The sequence below is a fragment of the Scomber scombrus genome, chromosome 23, assembly GCF_963691925.1.
Source record: "Scomber scombrus chromosome 23, fScoSco1.1, whole genome shotgun sequence".
NCBI lineage: Eukaryota > Metazoa > Chordata > Actinopteri > Scombriformes > Scombridae > Scomber > Scomber scombrus.
Window position 1 is genome coordinate 11,672,960 of NC_084992.1, and position 21,366 is coordinate 11,694,325.

Here is a 21,366-nt window from a genome sequence, read left to right on the forward strand (position 1 = left end):
AAAGGAGGATGTCAGTTTTACTCTATTCACCCTTGCACTACCTCTCTGTACGCCTCTTTCTGACTCTCCCTTTTTCTTTTCCTTTTTCTGTGTCAAAATAAACAATTTGGACACAATTCAGTAAACAGCTTTAAAACTGCAAAATGAGTAATATCTACTTGCTTACTGTGGCATTTAAAAAAATACTGTTCATTTGACCCCACTTTGCTTCGAGAAAAAAATTAGTCCAGCAGCTGAAGAATCACCATCTCTATCAGAAACCAACCATGCATGTGGCAGGTTTGTGTATGTGTGTGTGTGTGTGTGTGTGTGTGGGAGAGAGAGTGAGAGAAAGAGACAGATTCTGGTATTTAAAGTCATTACCAATCCAATCTATCTGACAGGATGCACTGTTGTCTTGGTGACGGAAAAGATCGTAATGCACTTCACTTCCGTGCCAGTGTGTCCCTGGATTGCTGTGGTTTTGCAGAAAATGTCACGTCCATCATTTTTCCACCAAAGGATAGTTATGCACTTGTTTGGCTGTAATTTTGCCATCTTTCCCTCTGTCCTTCCTCTAAAAGGGTAATAACTGGATGGTTTCATTTGTAATATCTGAAACCCTCACACAATCATCTTCTTAAGAGGCACACTTGATTTCCTAACTGGAGTCAATTGCTATCATAAGCTGCCAAGAAGCTGTAATGCCATTATCTAGACATTTTGCGTAATAATGGTTCCTGCGGTTGCAGAGGTTATTAAAGAGTTTAAGTTATGTGTGAACTGATGCAATGGCGAGTACAAACAGGTATTGTCTAGTGCAGCGATTCCTGCTAAAAGGGCAAAGAAGGCAGACAATAAAACACATTTCTGCAGCACGTAATTACTTGTGTTTTATATACTGTATGTTCCTTTAATCTATGCTCGGCATTGAGTGATTTGTTCAAAAATATTGTGATACTTGATTTTGTCCATACTACCCAGCGCTACCCTGAGGTTTCTTCTATTTTTTTCTTGTTAAATAGGTTTTGGGGTGGAATTTTTTGCTTATCTGAAGACTAAGGACAGAGGATGTTGTCTTGCTGTCCATATTGTAAAGCCCCTTGAGGCAAATTTGTGATTTGTGATGTTGGGCTAAGTAAATAAAGCTGACTTGACTTGACTTGACATGTTGGCAAGAGTGGCAACCAGATCTTGACCATATCTGACAAAATAGTTTATCGGCATTGTAGAAAGCTGTGAAAAAGACACTTAAAATCCTGATGTGAATACAGGAAGGAAATTACTGTAGGATGATGGGTCAGTTTCGGAACAATTACTCTGAAAATGGTTAGCGCGTCCACAGGTACAGATGCGCACAAAAGGCCTTAACAAGTTGAAGAAGCAGAGGTTTTGAATTGTGAATAAATAAGAGAAGCCAGGAGTGACTATGATAGCAAAAATGTGATGTTTTACTTGGTGGGCCTAAAAGTTAAAGATCTCAAACCGGGCAAAACGTTGTACCTACAATCAACAATACAACACCAGTGATGTGTGGATGCCATTTCAGCACCATCATGACTGCAAAGAGTAGAGTGAAATAGCTGCAATGAGTATAACTAAGCTGAATGTGAGTGTAATTCAGCTACTTTGGAATTTGTGGCACCAGCTACTTCCTGCTACAGCAATGAATGCCTCTAGATCCCTTTAACACATTCCACCAGGAAACTGGCTTTATCCAAAACCTGCACAGTACCGAATCACAAGCTTCCTTCTTCCTTCTTTGTTTGTGGTTCAGCATTTCCTTAGCGGGTGGGATACCACTAGCTTCTACACAAGCAACGGCGCAATGGGTGGAACAATAGTGCTTGATTTACAATCAAGCAGCTGCGTCCATTGCCAGCTGTTCCCCACACACAGCAATGGCCCCCGTGGCCCAGCCGTTCTCCATGGGAGTCCGCAACCAGCCGCCAGAGACAACGCAAGCGGAAGCCAACCGTGAAACATGCCTCCACCAGCTAAATTGGGCCAATTAGTTAGTACGCCAAGAGTGTTTTGAGCATAACATTTTCCAGAAGAAGAAAGACCTCTAAATCTACAATGTGGAATCTCTCTCTCTCTTTTTCAGCTTTTTTTTCTCACCTCCTCTCTCACTTGGAGCATTTAGCAAATTTCACAAATTGCCTAAGTATGCCAGATGAGCAGGTTGATTAGACTAATCAAGTCATCAGTGTGCCAATTAAACCTTTTTATTGTTCATCGGCTGAATAGACCAAGTTATAGAATCAACATTTTTACTCAAAAGTTTTGACTCTGACTGTGTCTCCAGCTTTATTTTTTAACTAAACTGCTCCAGATTTACTCGCAATCCCCCTACACTTTTTATCGACATTGCACAGACACCTATTTCAGTATGCATCGAAACAGCAGGCCATGCCCCATTCTACTGAATCACCCTCCTCCCTCCCTCCATGACTCTCCCACCTCTCCCCCTTCTGCCAATCTTCTGCCTATCTCGCCATCAGGCTAAAATATCTGTGATGAAGACATCTGCTGGACAGCTTGTCAGGGGGGCTGGAAATGGAAATTGAGAAACTGAATGGATCTGAACGATCTGTCTGTGCCAGAATTATAGCCCACTTCATTACAGGAAGGAATGGACAGATATGGCATAGATAAAGAAAAAAACACATATCTGCCATGTATTTCTTGCCTAAGCAACAGTACTACTCACCCATAGGGAAGCAAAGCCACAGTAATATGAATGAAGAGCATATTCAGTTAAGACAAACTGTTTAAATAGGCTTTGTGTACTTCTCATAAAATATAAAACAGAATAACATAAATGTGTCTACTTAGAAATTCAAATCATTTAACATTCTTTGAAAACTATGTTTTAAAATAAACCATAAACAATATTTGGTTTACCATCGCAAACATGACCCCTGTTTTGTAGCAGCAAGTAATTGAACTGTTCCTATGGATTCAGATTTGTGTTCTCAATTAAAGTGTTAACATAATTCTACTTCTCTTTCTGTATCTCTCTCCTCTCTCGGTGCCCCCTCCCTCTTCTCTCTCTGGCAGTTGTGAGTTACTGTTGCAGGCAAAAACAGAACGCTGCTGATGAGGAAAAGACTAAACTAATCAGAAATTAGGGGTGCCATTTCCTTGCTGCCACTCACCATTTCAGACAGTAACTGCCTACTGTCTCTCTTTTCCTCCCGAGACTCGCACAAGCACAGACACACAGAGATGCACGCAGAGCATGTACACACTCTTTAATGTGAGAGTAGCATGAGTCACTCGTCTGCCTGTTTAAGGGGGGAGACTTCATTTACGCTGGAATCAACCGCGTATACCGGATATGGAGCAGAGCTCAACAGAACAGCAAAAAAGCAAATAAATTGGTGCTACGCTGGGGAATAAACCAGTTCAACCTTGATTTCAGCACAAACAAAACAACAAGGAATGTTGTTTTTCTAATCCAAATCTATATTCCCAGTGGCATCTTAAATGAACATGCTGTTGCTAAATGCTAAGCAGTGCAGTGTTTTATTTCATTATGGTGGACAGGCATGATGATTCCCCTTGCCACCTCTGACAAGACCATTACCAAAATTGTGTGCCAAATTAATTCATGTAATACTCCGAATGTAGCTCCCATCAGTGAAAGCACAAAAGCCTATTGGAGTTGTCTACAGACCAAAAAAAAAAAAAAAAAAAGCTCAAGTTTAAGATGCAATGGCAGAGTGCTTTTATTAAGCCCTGAGCACAGCCTATGAATTATTAAGAGCTTGGGTGTATCTATAGACCATCAAACCATTAGCTTGGGAAAGAAAGGCATCCTGGAGTACATTCAAAAATACCTCATCCCTCCGTGCTCTCAAAGTCCTGACAGCACTTCCCTGTGATTGAAGAAGTTGGAATGCATTGAGTTTTAAACCCAACCCCTCTGAATTTTTCAACAGCTGCAGCTGCAGTTGAAGCACCATTAAGGCACAAAAGCCAAACTTGTACGGCTTTCCATAATAGATGAAATAACAAGGTATTTATTGGTCGAAATAATACCAGCACTTATCTGTGGCGAGACAACTTTGGAATAGTGGTCTCTGCGAGTGGTATAAAATGCATAACAGTGGCTAAAATGGGCCTCGACAAAATGGAAACCTGTAGTGTCACTCCATCTCGAGCCAGTACTCTCTGCGGGTAAGATGACTGAACATAAATTGTCTTACCCATGGGCTTGTATAAGGCAGCATTTTTAAAAACAAATGCTTCTTTTCTGAAAATACGCAACACAAGGAATCACAAAGTAAAGACAAATGCTCATTCAAAGTTAACCAAATGCTACTCAAAAATGGTGACAAAAATTTACCACACACCTCAACTCTATGGAGCATTTTACCATCTTTCAACTCATAGGTTTAGTTTTATCATTTTTTTTTGTTTTTTGGTTTGCACTCTCATTGGCATAGTTTTTAGCTCTACTGTATGCTACGCTAAGCTAGCAACTCGTTGGTGAACATAGTGAAGTGCTCGGAAGCAAAACAGCCAGATATTTCCCCTCAAAGTTGGTGAAATAAAAAAAAAAAAGCTAACAAGCAGAGTCAGTATTGGCCATTTTAATTCAGGTGGTCAGAAACACTACATTAAATGAATAATAATGTTGCTCTGCATCTGCGTCTTTATTGGTAACACTTTACTTACAATATGTAAGTTTCATGTTTGTGGTTCGTTTCTTGGCCCAAAACATTCAGGTTTAATATAATTCCAGTTTATCAAGTTTATTAACTTGTCTTACTTTCTTTGTCTTGGCTATCATTGTATCGGTCAGTCAATTATACAGTTTTAAACAAAAGGGTGAGCCACTTTTATCTGGAAAAGATAATACAAGTGAACATTTAAATGTCAGCTGTACTTTATATTTTACGTGTAATTCAAGTTGTTCAGATAATCATTTCACTGTAATGTCAACTATCTCAGTTTCAGCTATTACTTAACTGATAACAATGATGGCCAAAAGTCCAAATTGTAAAAAGCTGCTAGCCATTAACATGACAAATGAAAGGTACACATTTCCTTCCATCTGGTCTAAAGGGGCAATTTCCCAGACCTCAGCCCTGTTCATTAGCTAGCATGTACAACCACCAATGAGAGCAGTGTGTGCGAATGTGTGTGGGGGTGATGGAAATGGAGATGGATGTCTTGCTTGAGTTGCAGGAGATTCAGCTTATTCAACTGGCAGGTAGCTGCAAGCTGTCACCCCCACCTGCATACTGTCTTTTTCTCCCACGTTTCTCCCCTATCCCCCATACAACTCCTCCACCTTCCCAATAACCCCCCTTCCCCTGGGGTGGCATCCAAAGCCGGTTCCTTCTCCTAATTACCCATGGGCCCCACAAACGCTCCAGCTGTTTGGAGAAGTGGGACCATTCCAGAGCAGGAGGTGCAGCAACAGCAGCTGAGGAGTTGGATGTGAAATGGAGCCTGATTAAAAGTTTTAAACTGCCTTGGAAAACAAAAGAAGATGTTTTTTGAGGTAGTATCAGTGGTAGATTTAGAAAGGAAGTGTACCAAAATAATTTAATAATCATTTTTTTTAACTTGGCCCTAATTTTCTCTGATAGTGCATTCACTGCTCTCTGACATCAACTCCCAGAGGAGCGATGCAGAATGAATTTGAAAGACAGATTCATTGATCGTTTTGACTGGACTGTTTGGTGTACGGATTAAACGATTGGCAGTTTGACAACTGACAGACTGACACTGATTGATCGATCAGCACTTAACTGGAGCAGACCTCTGACAAACACGCAGTTTAAATTGCTTACAAATGGATTGATGGATTGATTGGCCTTGCCGGGGGGTTTGCAAAACGACAGTTACACTCACCATCTCTTCCACGGCGGTCCAACGTCATCTTGGCAGGGCCAGAGGAGATGTAGAGGAAGCCATCCATGAAGAGTGAAGTGTCGGACAGGGAGGCGTTCTCTGACCACTGCTCTAGTATGGGAAAATCTGCAAGGGGAAGAGACACAGTAGATGAGCAAGTGAACCGTTGTCCCCTTATAATGTAACAGTGGCAAAGCACCATTCTGATCCTTTACTTCCACTCTGTTCTATTTCTGATTTTCAGTTTAATTTCTACTGTCCTTGACCCTTAGTGAATCCAAGCATAAGATACATGTAGAACCTCTTTACACTGCTTTCAGAAAGTATTCAGATCCCTTCCTTTTTTCACTTTATGCTGTTGCTCTATACTTACATTGTTTAAAAAAAAATTCTCTCAACATTCAACACTCAATACCCAAAAATGACAAAGTGAAAACAGAATTTTGAGGATTTTTTGCAAATATATCAAAAAAGAAAAAACTGAAATATCACATTGACATTAGTATTTAGACCCTTTAATTAGTACTTAGTTGAAACACCTTCGGTAGTGATTAAAGCCTCAAGTCTTGGGTATACAGATGTGTAAATACGCATGGTCTACTAATTTTTACAAGTTTGTCGTATCAACTTAAAAGGTGTTAATATGTCAGTGTTGGAGAAGTTTTTTACTAAATTGCACTTTACATTACATCTCATTCACCCATTCACACACATTCATACACTGATGGTAGGGGCTACCACGCAGGGTGCCAACTCATCAGGAGGAAGTTACCCATTCATTCTCATTCACACACCGTTGGCACAGCAAGGGAGCAATTTGGGGTTAAGTGTCTTGCCCAAGGACACATCGACATGTGGACTGGAGGACCCAAGAATCGAACCACCAATCTTCCAATTGGAGGTGGACCCCTCTACCTCCTGAGCCACAGCCGCCCCTAATAAAATAAGTTTATGTGTGTGTTTACGTTTGGTGTGTGGGGAACAGCTGGTATGTTCAAACTCTTCATATATAAGAACCTCAATGACTCATAGTTTATCATAAAATTTGAAGAAAAAAAAAAGAAGCTCAGCCTGATTTAACAATGATCCCACAATCTGCAGCGTTATTCCTGTATCACAGTAGGAACAGCATGTTTTATCTAGGTATTATCTGTCAAGATGTCCAGTTTCCATCATGCAATTGTTGGAAAAAATTGGTTTGGATTTGGAATGTAGGAACATGTTCAGATTAAGATACTACTAATCCCAGATGCGATTCCATCTTTCTATCCCATCCCATTCTTACAGAGATCATCCTTCAACCTGAAAACATGGAGTCATTGCTCAAAGTTGGCATACTTCCACACTGTTAAAGTGTCCTGAAGCAAGACTGAAGCCCCACCAGCTCTATGATTGCAGGCAACAATGCAGAAGCACAGTGTGATGTATTTTTCCACTTGCAGAATAAAGGTAAAAATAAAGAAGTACCTTTATTGTTATAGCACATTTTTGCTTCAGTGCTTCAGTGAAGAAATAAAGCATAAACAAACAAATTAAATAGAAAGTAAAGAATTACACAAAGGCAGGTGTAAATAAATAGGTCTTGAGTTGCTTTTTAAAGGTGTCAACAGAGTCCACAGATCTTAAATCCAAAGGGAAAGGGTTCTAAATTTCAGGAGTCACAACTTCAAAAGCACAGTCTCCTTTAGTTTTAAGCCTAGATCGAAGAACAAACAGCTAACCATGAAACCCTAAAACAGGATTATACAAACGGGTATTTATTTAGTCATGACTTTGTCACACAGTCATTCTCTTGCAAAGTCAAAGATAAGGTGTTCTAAGATTATTTCAAACCTTCATGTACTGTATCTGTTAAAAATGACCAGGGTATTATGCTCTGTCCTCCCTTCATCTTTGTCCATTTAAATAAGGAGCCTTGCTCACTTTTCCTCCCTCCCCTTTTCTTCCAAACTCCCTCTACTCATCCTTTCTTGGTCACTTTAAGAGCTCCCCACATTCAACCTTATCGTTCCCAAATTCAATTAGCTTCAATTCTGGGGTTCAATTTTCTGCCAGAGCCTTGGCAATATCTTTGAGATTTTATCTTCACTACCTCCAGCTCTCTCATCAAGCAAGGTAAAATAACTTTAATTGAAATTGAAGCGACATTTCCACCCATTACTGGCACCACTGACGCCTCATCTCAGTCCCACATATCATTCCACAGACAAAAGCAATCAGTTAATTTAACAAGACAGCTTTATACTATTTTGACTGGACTCATTGTGTCAAACTAATTAATTGTGTTCATAGGCACATTAATAATCTTTGTATTACTGTAAAGTATTACTAATACAAAAAAATGAATGGGCTTAAATGGAATGTTGTTTGGAGCTCAACCTTACAAAATCATTTCTGACATGATAGTAAAGCCCATTATGGATTATTAAGTAAAGAACTGACAATCCAAGTTGAAGTTACAGCAGAAAAACATCCTCTGGTGCAGTAAAAACTCAAAAACTCAGCTAATATACTAATATAAATACTACTACTGGTAATAATAATAATAATAATATGTTTATGTAGGAGCGCCATTATGTGGAGATGTTTTCTAAAATATTGTCAGGGCCTCCAAGAATGAGTCCAAACTCGATCTTAGGACTTGACCTCTATGAGGTTGAAGGTATAACGTTTTACGTTTTTACATTTGTTGTGTTTTGCATTAAACGGATTAGGAGAACTGTCCACAAATGTGTTTCTCTAACCAATGCTGTGGTAAGTTGCTATCGCAATTTTGTCATCAATGATACAGCCGAAAAAACTTCCAAGTGGTAGCAAGACGGATCAAAGTATAGTATCTGCATTGTTTGGTGTCTGGTAACATATCCATCACCACATCTGTGCCATCTTGAAAGATATCAGTGTTGGCAGGTTGGTGTGTTCATTTTGTCATTTTTCATTTTCAAACAGTGCCAAAAATGTTTTTTTTGACAGTGTCTGTTTGCCACAAGCTGACATCAAAAGGAAAATTATTCTATCTCCAAAGTTTTACAACTTTTTGGAGTCCAGTGATGAAGACAGAACTTGAAAAAATAACTTATACTACATGGTTTCTGGTACCTTGCATATTATCATTTTGTAAGTGATAGATTATGTTTTTCTTATAAAATAGACCTTCATCTCAATTAGACTTCTTGAAAAAATAACTAAAGGACAGTGGACTTCCAACATGGTTATTATAAATGAGGACCGTAACAAAATGAAAACAACCCAGCAACCCATTGGCAGTCTAGCTACAACTACTCAAATCATGAACAACATCTGGCATGACATGCATTTTTATGCCCTGCAGCCATTTCTAACAAGCGCAGTACATTTTTGATGTGATCCCAAGGATTCAGAGCCAATCAGGAAGAGGGTGACATATAGCCTGGGTGATGTTAGTTAGCAGCATCTGTAATGTTGCAATGAGTGTAACACAGAGAATGTGTCTGCCAATAGCAGCATCATAAATACATGGGATCTGACAAAGAATTTAATCAGCAAACTTCAGGGAAACGACACACACAACATTTTCCAAGCACTCAGGTTAGGAGAATGTAAATAAGCCAGTGGCTTGATGCTGTATCAGTTGTAACAAGGCTCTCTCTTTGAGCCTTCTAAATAGTCCCTCAGGGCCTCTAAAGCTGGACTCTGTTAAGATGGGACTGTGATGTCTGTGGGGGCGGCAGTTGAGAAGTCTGGCCTGTGCTGATTGGCTCAGTCCCCAGTGAAGGGAGGTGACATGACAGAGTGCTCAATTAGCCATCTGGTCGCCCACGGCAACGGTCACAAAGTGGTCCCTGACAAGCAGTGGACAGTGGGGTAATCAGAGGGGCTCGCTTACGCACATATACACACACGCGCACACACACACACACACACACACACACACACACACACACACACACACACACACACACACACAGACACACACATACACACAGGGAAAGTGGCCCACACTGTAAATGCTACCATAATTGGCTACATGACCATATGCAATGCAAGCATAGATACATTGACAAGAGAGCTAATGGTGACGGAAAATATAAGAGGGCAGAAAACTAAATTTCCAAGTGTAAAAACATACACTGATTCTCGTGATTATTGAAATGAAACTTCTTTGTTTAGTGAGATATGGAGAAAGGGGCCCCACATACACACACACACACACTTTATCCACTAACACTTCTCTTCAAAATTAAAACCATCCACATACAGACACTCCACCATGGGAAAGCCCCTTTATTTTCCCAAACTCCCAGTGTCTCTCTGTGACCTGCTGCCCCTCTAAAAGTCCTGAGTACAGTTCATGTATTGGCTGAAAAACTGTCAACAGGCACCGAAATTAACTGTCAGTACTTTGCAATGTGGTTAACTACAGCCTGGAATAGGGACACAAGAGAAAACAGGGCCTCTGATGTACTGTAGTGTCTGTCTATATGTGTGTGTGGTGGTGTTGGTCTGTTTATTATCCACATACATACAGGCTGCTGGTTGCATTTTAACCGATTAATGACTAACATACTAAGGAAATTATTAAGAAAAGGAAAATGCAGTTTCCTATAATCACATGTTCAAAAAACGTTATGCACTTAATGACCAGATGGACTCAAGTAAGAATTAATTATATAACACATACACAGAGCAAACGAATAAAGCCCAAAGCCAGATGCTTCCTAAATATCTTTGGTCTTTGTATTGCAGGTGTATTTTTATACATCTGGTTTGTTGCATTTGGCCACTGTCGGATTTGCTGGCAGGCGCAGGGGAAAATGTGTTGTTGCTGAGATACAGTATGGCTAATTCCTGAAAAAAATGAAATCACTGTTCAGGAGGTGATTGAATTGGTAAGACCAGTTGACACTGAGAGGGCAGACATTTTTACAGAGCCTCCACACTGTGAGAGTGGTGACAGTACAGAGGACAGTGGAGATGAGGAGATGGGTGGAAGTCTGCACAACTTGTCAGGTCATCAGTAAAATGTTGTCACAGATATGATCCTTTACAAAAAGAGACAAGTTTTGTCTAAGGCAGAGTGAAAAATTAGCACCAGCCACCAGCTAAATGCTGGTAAAATATGAAAGTGGCTGGTAGATGTCAGACACAAAATAATGATTTATTTTTGGGTGACTGGTGAATTAGAACATTTATCTGTCTGGGGCTGGTAGATGTTCACATTTTAAGGAGTTAATTTCCCACCCTGGTCCAAGAAAGGCAAGAAAGGGCTTCAACCCCCAGATAAGGAGCTGCCACCAAGCAAAGAATTATTGTGCACTGCTGTGGATGATTAAATTGCAATGCAACTGCATGATTCAAAGTTTTGAAGTTAAATAGTCTTCATAATTACAATTTGCATGAATTGCTGTTTGTCAAATACTGTTTTTGAATTAAACTGAATTGTGAAATATGTTATGCATTACATTTAAATGCATTCCTTTTGAATTTTAACGTCAGATATTTTGCAATGCAGTTGAATATAAGCTACAGATCCCTAGGTGTGTGTGTGCACGCGCGTGTGCTAGAACCCCCCAGAAGGAGAGAGGGAGGGAGAGATAGAGAGAGAGAAAGAGAGAGAGATTGAGTTGGGTTGAAAAAGTAACATTTAAAACAGACATTTTATTCATATTGAAAATCCTATAGGAATACTATATTACATATCTCTCTACAGTAATAACAATAGTCTCTTTGATTGGTTGACCTCATCTTAAAAAAAGGTCCTTGAAGAGAAGTGTAAGATTTGACTGATAAATGTGTATTGCATGTATGTATCTAACAAGTGTGTGACAGTAAATTGGCAGGTAGGCCAAGCGGCAGGTGGCACTCAACTGCTAATATCTTGCACCTGAACCATTTAAGAACCAATTAGCAACTTGTCTTTCTGGTTGGACAAGGACAAGTGGCACAAGAACACAATGCTACAAATCCAAGGACAGACTTATTTTGTGTGTTAATAAGTCTGTAGAGTCCATTTAAGCCACAGACATCATCAATATATCTGTTAAAATGGCAAGCAAGATGTGAAAAGTGGGAAACATTTTTGGGATTCAAAATGCTCATCTCGGTGCCAAGAGAACTGTTCACTTACAGATGTGTTTCTCTAACAGATAGGTCAACCTGCCACGGTCAATTGCCACTGCAATTTATTGTCAATAATAAAGCCCAAAAAGTACAAAGTAGTAAAGACACAGATCAAAATACAGCATGCACAGTATTTGGTGTCTGGTAGCACAATCATCACCATGTAAGTGATTTGATGTGCCAAAACAGAGCATCTTGAAAAATATCAACATTGGCAGTGTGTGTTCATTGTGTCATTTTTCATTTTTTAAATCCCATTTTTAAAATTTGGTTTTAAATAGTGCCAAAAAAACTTTGACAGTCTGTTTGGCACATGTTGATGTCAAATGCAAAATCAATTGAAAATGTTCTGTTATTTCCAAAGTTTTACAACTTTTTTTGGGTCCAGTGATGAAGACAGAACCTGAAAAAAGACCTTTACTGTATGTACTGCATATTTTTGATTGTTCAGTTTTATTTATATGGCATATGTGCTCTCATGAGTGTAACATGTGGGAATACCCTGGCCATAAATGATAAAGGTGCCTAATACAAGAAACAACCACAATGGAAGACTTTGACTATAAGGGATTGAGCCATCATTGAAGCTGCCCACGGGGGGTTTTGAAAATGTGAAGAGACACTGCTTTAGACGATGCCATTGGCTTTTTTTTTTTTTTAATGGAACCCAGGATGTGGATATGCAAATGAACGTGCTCTTACAGTATCCCAGGGTGCTCTGGGGGCGAGCAGGTGTGGGCGGGAGGTCCATCGAGGCCCACATGCTCGCACTCACAGATACGCGGCGAGAAGGAGCTAATGAAGTGGCAATGCTCTGCCATCAGGACACAGTGGATGCCCTGATGCTAGTGGGAATGGAGCTACAAATGAGCCGCTGTGGAGGGAAGGGACGGTGCAAAAGTTCAAGAAGGAATAGGCTGACAGCTTTGTTTTGATACAGTATATCCAGGGGAAATGGAGGGTTTTCCTATTTTTATTTTTGCAGACTATGAGCACGATTCACTCTGTGAGGAGACAAAGTCGCAAAGTTTTCAGCCCACTTAGAGCGACTCCAATTTAGACTTCAGTTGTTAAAAGTGTGAGTTGTTCAGGTTTACTTCTTACCAGTCGACCACCATGGAAATCGTAAATTTAGGACAGAACCATGTTTGTTAATATAGGTAATTCCTGGTTTGCTAGGGGGAAACAAGCATGCAGTCACCATAGGCATGCACATAATAGCTTGAAAGCAGATACCACTGGAAGCAAATGAAATTCTTATATCTGTCCTGCATGTGTCCAACCAGACTGAGGTCTTTAAAGCTCTAGGACAACTCAGAACTTTGTGTCGTCCTCGATATTGGCTGCTACAGCGTGTGGCTCCCTTTTATTCTTCTCTCTATCTTCCTTCTGTCTCCACCACGCTACACAGTAGGGATGGTGTCATATGGGTATTGAATTGTTCTCGGTTTCTGCCAGACATAACACTGAGCACAACAACTGAAAAAGTTCAATTTCTGTTTAATCAAAATTTTCACAAGTCTTTCTGCAAGCTCAGGGGAGGCACGTGCGCAAAAACAATGCCGGCGCCACTTTACACAGCTTTGTGTGATGTGACAACGTGTCCAGCAGTAGGAAAATGTCAAAGAGGGAATTTAGACAGTATTTTGTATAGAGCCTTAATCTTTTCAGCATGCCATAATTGTCTGCTAGTTCACTGTAGTTTCACAAATTACATTTTTAGATATGTGCATTCATTTTTTCTTTCTACAAACAGCTTTTTTAAGCAAAAGAAAAAAAGCACAGTGCTCTAAGAATGGTAATGTTGCTCAGTGGGTTGGTCGGTTTAAAGCACTGTGTGGGATCCACATTTACTCTTGAATAAAGGTTTTTCTATAATGTCACATTCCTCGATCAAACTTACCTGGACAAAAACTTTTAAGCTTCACATTTTACTGTGAGACATAATACAATACTGTATGATATAGTGAATGGTTTACAAGGACATAGGACTTAATGGCTGTGCATGTTGATACAACACAGATGTCTTAACAGGGCAATGTTACCCATTCATGAGGATCATAATACTTGGCAGTTATTTCCAAACCAGGCAGAACAGAATAGCCTTTGTTGAGACATTTATAAACCTAATAATCTGCAAAAATCACATAAGCTGTGTATTACACAAATATAACAGACACTGTGTTGATATTAGACAATTGTGCACAACACTGAGCAAAACTCTATGACACCATTTTCTAAATTATTGATGTCTACAATATCCGCATATGGCAGGTACTGTGTGGTTGAGTTAAGATTATGGTAAAGAAAAAATTTAGTTTGTGGCATTGAAACTATGGTTAAAATATGGCTTAGGTTAGGCAACAAAACATGGCTCCTGTTATGGAAAGTTTGTGGTTAAGGTTGAAAATTTAGAGCTAACTCGGGGCTCCAGGAGTGCCTCCTACATTTGTACTGAGCATCAATATTGAACATAACTCATATGTTGCAGAATTGTCCAATGTATAAATATATAAAGGTAATGCCTAGAGATACTGGGCTAGTATTTAAAGATCTAACAAATATGGCTGCATGTTTTCAGTGCACACGCAGTATAAAGATATTTTTTTCTTAAATGAAAGCAAGGCATCATAATTAACATTATGTTCCACTTATGAAAGTATCTTCCTGCTGACCACTGACATACACAGTCTCAACTTTCTGTACTGACTGTAGTCCCTGAGGCAAAATCTCCACTGCAGCCACTGTAAATCTGTCAGAGTGGCATTTGGATCTTTGGTAACCTTCCTGACCGAGGTCCTTTCTTGCCTGCAGTGATTGGTAAGTTTAGTTGGACATCTAGCTCTACAGGAAGAGTCTGTTTAGGTCCATATGTGTGCGTTTGTTAATGACAGCTTCCAGACACATAATGAGCATATACAAACTGTCTGTATGCTACACAGTACAGATGGACAATACCGCACGCGTGAATGTGTTCTGTCCACCTGTGTGTCTGTGTATCTTTTAGCACACTTCCAGGTAATGGCCATCACCACGGCGACCAGGTGACCTATGCTAGCAATTAGGAGTCCCTAACAGGCTCGGTGCCAGCGAGTATGCACAGATGCAGCACATACATTATGTAAAATACAGTCCCTGAAAAAGTCTCCCCCCGGCCCCAGCCAACGGCCTCTCTCGCTCCTTTAATCTAATACATTCTTATCATCAGCCCTGTGTGGAACCAGACAAACAAAACACACGCGTCATGAGGAAGCCGCTCGACACAGCGCATCTGTGCCGTGCCTCCAATGCCGGGAACATGAGGTGGATAATACAAAGGAGAGTCTGGGGAAAGTAAAAGAGAGAGGGGGAGAGAGAGGGAAAAAGACAAATATAGAGAAAGAGAGAGAGACGGAGAGTTTCAACTTGCTGGCTTCAGATTTGTGGGTTTTTCTTCCTTCATTTCCTATTCATGGCGGTGGGGGGGGAAAAATACTCCGACTGTGCTTTTAAGTGTGGCAGCACAGCAGTTTTAAACATGATTGGCTTGTTAAAGTAAAAAGACAATGGGCTGAATATATGTGGCGCCGACGGTTGTAAAAGTCCAACTCACACACCTTGTTTAAAGGCCTTTTCACAGATTTACGTGAGCGTGTGACCAGGAAAATATGTGAGTAATTCTGTTTCACAGCCGCTTACTGTGGTCCAGTAGCTCATCATGGTTCAACACTGGAAAGGTTTCATGTATTGCATGTATATGCATGTATCTTTTCCTATTCATTATTTAATGAATTACTATCAATGTGAAAAAATATACACTCAGAAGTTCCATGCAATACTCTGTATCCAGAGAGTTTGGAGAGTGGTGTCTGTTTTGTATATGTTTAGGACTGACAAATCCACTGTGGGGAAACAATAATGCTTCTATATCAGAGTTTATAGCAATGTTAGCTGCTCTGTCTCGCTCTTTATGAAGAAGTTTATGCTCCAGGAACTACATGTATAACCAAACCCATTTCTAGATATAGAGTTAGATTTCCCAAACTTAGTTAGATCTGAACGTCTTTCACATCAATTTTCAGCAGGTGGTGATGCTGACTTTTTGCCTGGGTCATGTTGCTTCAGTCTTTCAAAAATATGTATGCAGTAATCAAGTGTATCTAAGATGTGTTTGCGGGACTCTTAAAAACGGGTGAGCTGGATTAAAAAATCAAGAAACAGAGTTTTTAGCTAATGTAGATCCAGTCCTTCAAAAAAAAAATTGCAAATTTTGAGTGGTAAATTAGCCACCATTGTGATTATAAATGACAGGTAAGAATGGAAAGCTTGTCAGTCGTAGCAAAGGTAACTAAGGGGGGCAAACACACTTGCTTACCAGATAGTTTGTTCTGGTGCAGGAACTCCATCTGCAGCTTCTGTCCAGCACGTTGCGCCAAGAGGTACGGGGTGGAGCAGGTCGGATCCCCAGTGGCACACATAACATCTGCCCCGCTGAACACCAGCTCCATGGTCTGCAGCACACCAGGCAACACCACAGCTGCACACAGTGCCTATACACACAAAGAAACAAGATACAAGAGCACATGAAGTGTTTCTCTGTGCAGTGCCTTCTATTTGCTTACTGTGGGTCCCTGAAGGTTTCGACACCATTTCAAACATTCAATAATGCATATTTAAGATCAAACTCAATTTGTCATGTTGGCACTTTTGTACATCAGATTCTTGTGGCTGATTTTTTGTGGTCACAGAAATCACAAATCAGCAAGTCCACCTTTCACTTCCATTTCCTGTTGTGACAGACAAATAAAAGTCTGGATACATGCAGTCACGGCTCATTACATTTCCAAGTAGCTTTCTATGGCTCAATTAATACCTTTAAAAATTCCACATCCCAGACAATTAACAAGCGAAAATCCCTGGAATTACAAGGAGGAGCGTAGGAGGAGCAGCTTGCTGTTGCTCTGTGTGTCTGTGTGTGTATGCCAGGTTGATAGAGGACAAAGGGTCTATAAAGCGGCATCAGAAAACCATATAAAGTTTAGAATTGAGTTCCGCCTGCTGATCTCAAAAGAGAAGTTAAAATAACATCAAACCCTAATACTCCCTGTGGGAATCATTAAATCTCTAATCCCCATGAAAAAGGAATATAGCAAATAAGAGCAGGACAAATGGGCCATATTAAATATAATGAAACTAGCAATTTCCAAGAAAAGAAGTGTGGGAATAAAGGCTTGAAAAATAGTGAACGGAGAACAATAACAACAGTAAAGTATACTGAGGCATTGAAAATATTCCAAATGTAACAAATGTATACAACATAAAACTTGTGAATAATAAAATATAACACAGATATAATAAGTTAAAGAAATTAAGGGTATGAATAGCCCTGTACTGCATACAATCTTATCATTTTTAATATTAAAAGATCACAGCAATTTGTCCATTTAGAAAAGCTTTAGGTAAAAAAAAAACATTACAGTGTCCACAATCATACAGTATATTAAAATACACAAACATAATATCATATTTAAAAAGTGACTATTACTCTTCAAAAAAACACTTAATAAAGATGGAATAACTTCTACTAAATTCCAATTTTATACAAATGAAAAAACTACCAACACCAGCTCAGACTTACAACTTACTTTTCTAAATTTAATATTGGGGAACTTGTGAGAGACAGATGGTCAAAGAATGGTTAAAACTGACACAGCAAAGTCAAGCCTTGATGACTTTTAATATGAGCAAAGCTTAAAAAATGCTGGACCCCACAATTTGCGTAATGCAACTCTTTCGTCAGTCTTTCCTGCCCGTTGAATGCCCTTATCTTTCAAACTTCATGCCCCAGTTTATAACAAAGTTCTCTCTTACATATTTGAAGTCTCATACCTTACTCAAGATATTTTCTTAGAAGTTAGAAAGTTCCCCACAGAGCCACAGAAGACATTACTCAACTGTTTTCAGCCTTGGCTTTAGACTTGCAGGGAGCATTTTTAAATATGTTCACCTCAAGTTTGAAAACTTTAACTATGTAGATATCCAACATCGTAACAGTATAAAAACAACAGATAATTATAAAAAAAAACCACAACAAAATGTCTCCTTTAAAGATGAAAAATATGGTAGTAAAATGCCAGATGTGGAGCCAGAGGTGACCATATTTGGACGAGAGGGTGAAGCTGAACCTAGTGCTAGCTGCCAGCTTAGTAAGCATGGTGCATTTACAGTCTATGGTTAACTGTGATAATGATAATGCAAATGCTATTTTTTCTAGCAAAAACACAGCTTAAACCATTAAAACATAAGGTACTTTCTGGACTAACTGAACAGCCAAATCCTTAGAGAGTCTTTTAGTTCAACCAAGCGCTGAAGTATTTTAAGCAGCCAAAATGTTACAATTAACTTCTGTGAACTGAGAACACACTGTGAAATAGCAGCAGCTACGGTTATACTCTGTGAATCTGAGGTTACGCCATTGCTACATTATGAAATCAACATTGTCACTGTGGTAGCGATTTCTCAATCACAAGCCACATCCTAAAGCATACCCTGCTTCATCGACTGTTTAAACTCATTAGGAAACTGTTTACTGAGGTAATAAATCAAGTGAGAAGTAAGGTCATTTTCTCAAAGACTTTTATACAATCTGACTTCTTTTTGCAATCAGGTCGCCCCCTGCTGGCCATTAGAGATAATACAGGTTTAAGGCAAATCAGGAATTGGCTTCACTTTTCAGACTGGGAGTTACCCTGTTGGTTTTTGCACAAAAAAACTAATTTAGTAGAAGGAAAAGCAGCCTGGGATGATTGAAACAAGCAAATAGCACCACTACATCAGACTGTGACAGGCTGAAACGTCAGCCATACAAACACACCTCAAATACTTCTTAAATATCTCCACAATGGAAGAATGACCCTAAAAATGAAGACCAAGACACATGGGAGGAGAGATTCTTCACTTCTTGTGATAATGTCTGACTTTTGTTTTTTTGTGCTTTAGCTTTGACTGCAATATAGACTGAACGTTCTCGCGGCCAGCATCAAGTGGCCATTAGAGGAGCTGCTATTTAAGGCACCTCTGCACTGGCATCAGCATTCAGTCACGGTGGCTTGCACTTGGCCTCCAGGGCCTGTCAAAAGAAACTTTTGGTTCAATAAATTCATGATGTTGGATGACTCCTTTAAGAGGAGCAGAAAACTTATATATGTAGTGTCTAGCCATGCAGACACGCTTTGTTAAAATTATTCACCTGATCCACTCTATAAGCCAGCTAAGAGAGGGGAGACAAAAGAGACAGAAGAATAGAGTCTGTCTGAGGAAAATATTTTCTCTCTCCGTTTGTCTCTTTCTATCAGTCCAGTCAATTGATGTGACACTGTACACGATGACCCACAACAAAGCCGATCAACGGAGGAGTCGAGTGGCAAATGGCGGAATTTTTACGAGCAACCTCTCCTTTCATCTGACTCAGACCGAGTCAGTAAGCTGCATCGATCTGCCACAAACAAGCAAGATCCATCTGAAAGTGAGGTGCTGCGAGACTGCGCATATACACACAGGCAAAGCACACACAACAACTACCTGTCAACATAAACAGCCCACCCACACAAAGGACCTGGACTGAGATAAAGATGTTTAAGCACCTGGATTCATTTATTTCCATTTATGGTTGCATGTGTCATTTTTAATCAACAGAAAAACATCAGATTATTAAATGTATAGAAAAGACAGTGTTCATTTATCCATTTAATTTCCCTCATTCACACTAATGCACACACACACACACACACACACACACACACACACACACACACACACACACACACACACACACACACACACACACACACACACACACACACACACACACACACACACACACACACACACACACACACACAAGATGGGGTCAGATTATAGCAAAATAGTCCCATGCAAGCTGGCCTTATTCTGTATCGTCCCTGGAAATGACCTTCCATGTCATAGCAATTACTGCAGCCACGAGAGGGTTTGTGTGTATGTGTGTGTGAGAGTAATGATATAAGAAGGTCCTTTGACACCCCATTCGCTAGGTCATGTGGCCTGCGGAGACTCCGTGGAGGTCACTGGGATATGAGCTTCTAATGGGGAACATGGGACTAAGAAAGAGCGGGATAGAAAGAGGACATGAAACGAAAAAGCATCTTAACAGAATAAGCACAAATGGATGAGATTAAGGAGACTTATTGGCACAGTCACATATAAATCACTTCACTACCTTTTTTTTTAATTTCATTACTTCAATTGACACTTTAAACGGTGATTTACTGTATGTGTTGAAGGAGTTTCATGACCCCTGGGTCTATAAAAACCTGTTAAAATGCCATTGCGTGATTTCAAAAATGCATGAATGTCAATGAGGAAATTGCTCATATTATTGCCTTTGTTCTGGAGAGGACTCCCAGAGGAATAGGTTTTATATAGCTTTTTCTTTTTCATACTTGTGTTACAGTAAGTAATTGTGACACAGAACTGGAACAACTTGTCCAATGAGATTAGACTCAGTGTCCTTGTTTATGTTAAAAATACTTTTTTTGTGTATTTTTTAAATACATTGCTTATGATTTATTGCTTTATGTGAAGATCTCGGCAAGTCTTTTGAAGAGTGTTTATTATTTTAGCAGGCATACGCAAAATATGTCGAGTCATGGTATGTATAATGGCTCTATGACACGTTGATCCCTCTCAAATCTGTTGAGCCCATTTATAAAGGCAGACTCGACAGAGAGAAAGCAAACACTGCCTGCCACTTCCACTCCTCCTCTTCTCTCTTACTTCCTAGCTTCCTCTCATGCACGCATGCACACACACACACACACACACACACTCTCTTTTCTTTGGCCAGACCCTTTTAGGCAAGCACCCCCCCCCATGCATTTCTATGTCTGTCACACTTCTTTTTCTATACCACCCTGCAAAAAAACTCCCGCTATAACAGCAAATTCACACATCTCTAGTGGAGCAGCACACATGTTCACACGCATGTACACGCCACACACTCCCCCACACACACACACACACTCACAAGACAGCAAAGCCGCAATAAAACCAACCCAAGCGTTTTCTGTTGTGGATCCTAATCCACTTTTCCACTTAGCTAGCTGGTATATCTCTTCCTTACTTTCCCCTCTCATTCCCTCTTTCTTTCTACATCTCCATTCCCCTCTCCTTCCTCCTCCCTTTTCTAGTCAAGAAAACAATACAAAGGGGGCTGATCTGCGTAACTGCTGACGCAGGTGGAAACATAGCTGTTTGGAGGCTCAGTGCAGCATGCATTTAAGACTCTCTTTTTAGAGGCAGCCAAAAACACAGGCACTTTTTTTGCCGCAGCAATAAAATCCAACCACAAACTGGCAAAAAAGGCTGTAGCCCCAGCCTGCTTACACTTGAGATCGATAA

General features: G+C 39.9%; 1 protein-coding gene across 1 annotated transcript in view; it reads right to left on the reverse strand.

Moving 5' to 3' along the window:
• The window catches only part of arap2 (ArfGAP with RhoGAP domain, ankyrin repeat and PH domain 2), a 131,945-nt gene that overhangs the window by 44,106 nt on the left and 66,473 nt on the right, over nucleotides 1-21,366 (reverse strand). Inside the window, 2 exon segments of the mRNA XM_062444397.1 lie at nucleotides 5,851-5,976; nucleotides 16,304-16,478. Of these exon segments, the coding sequence (XP_062300381.1) occupies nucleotides 5,851-5,976; nucleotides 16,304-16,478 (301 nt within the window).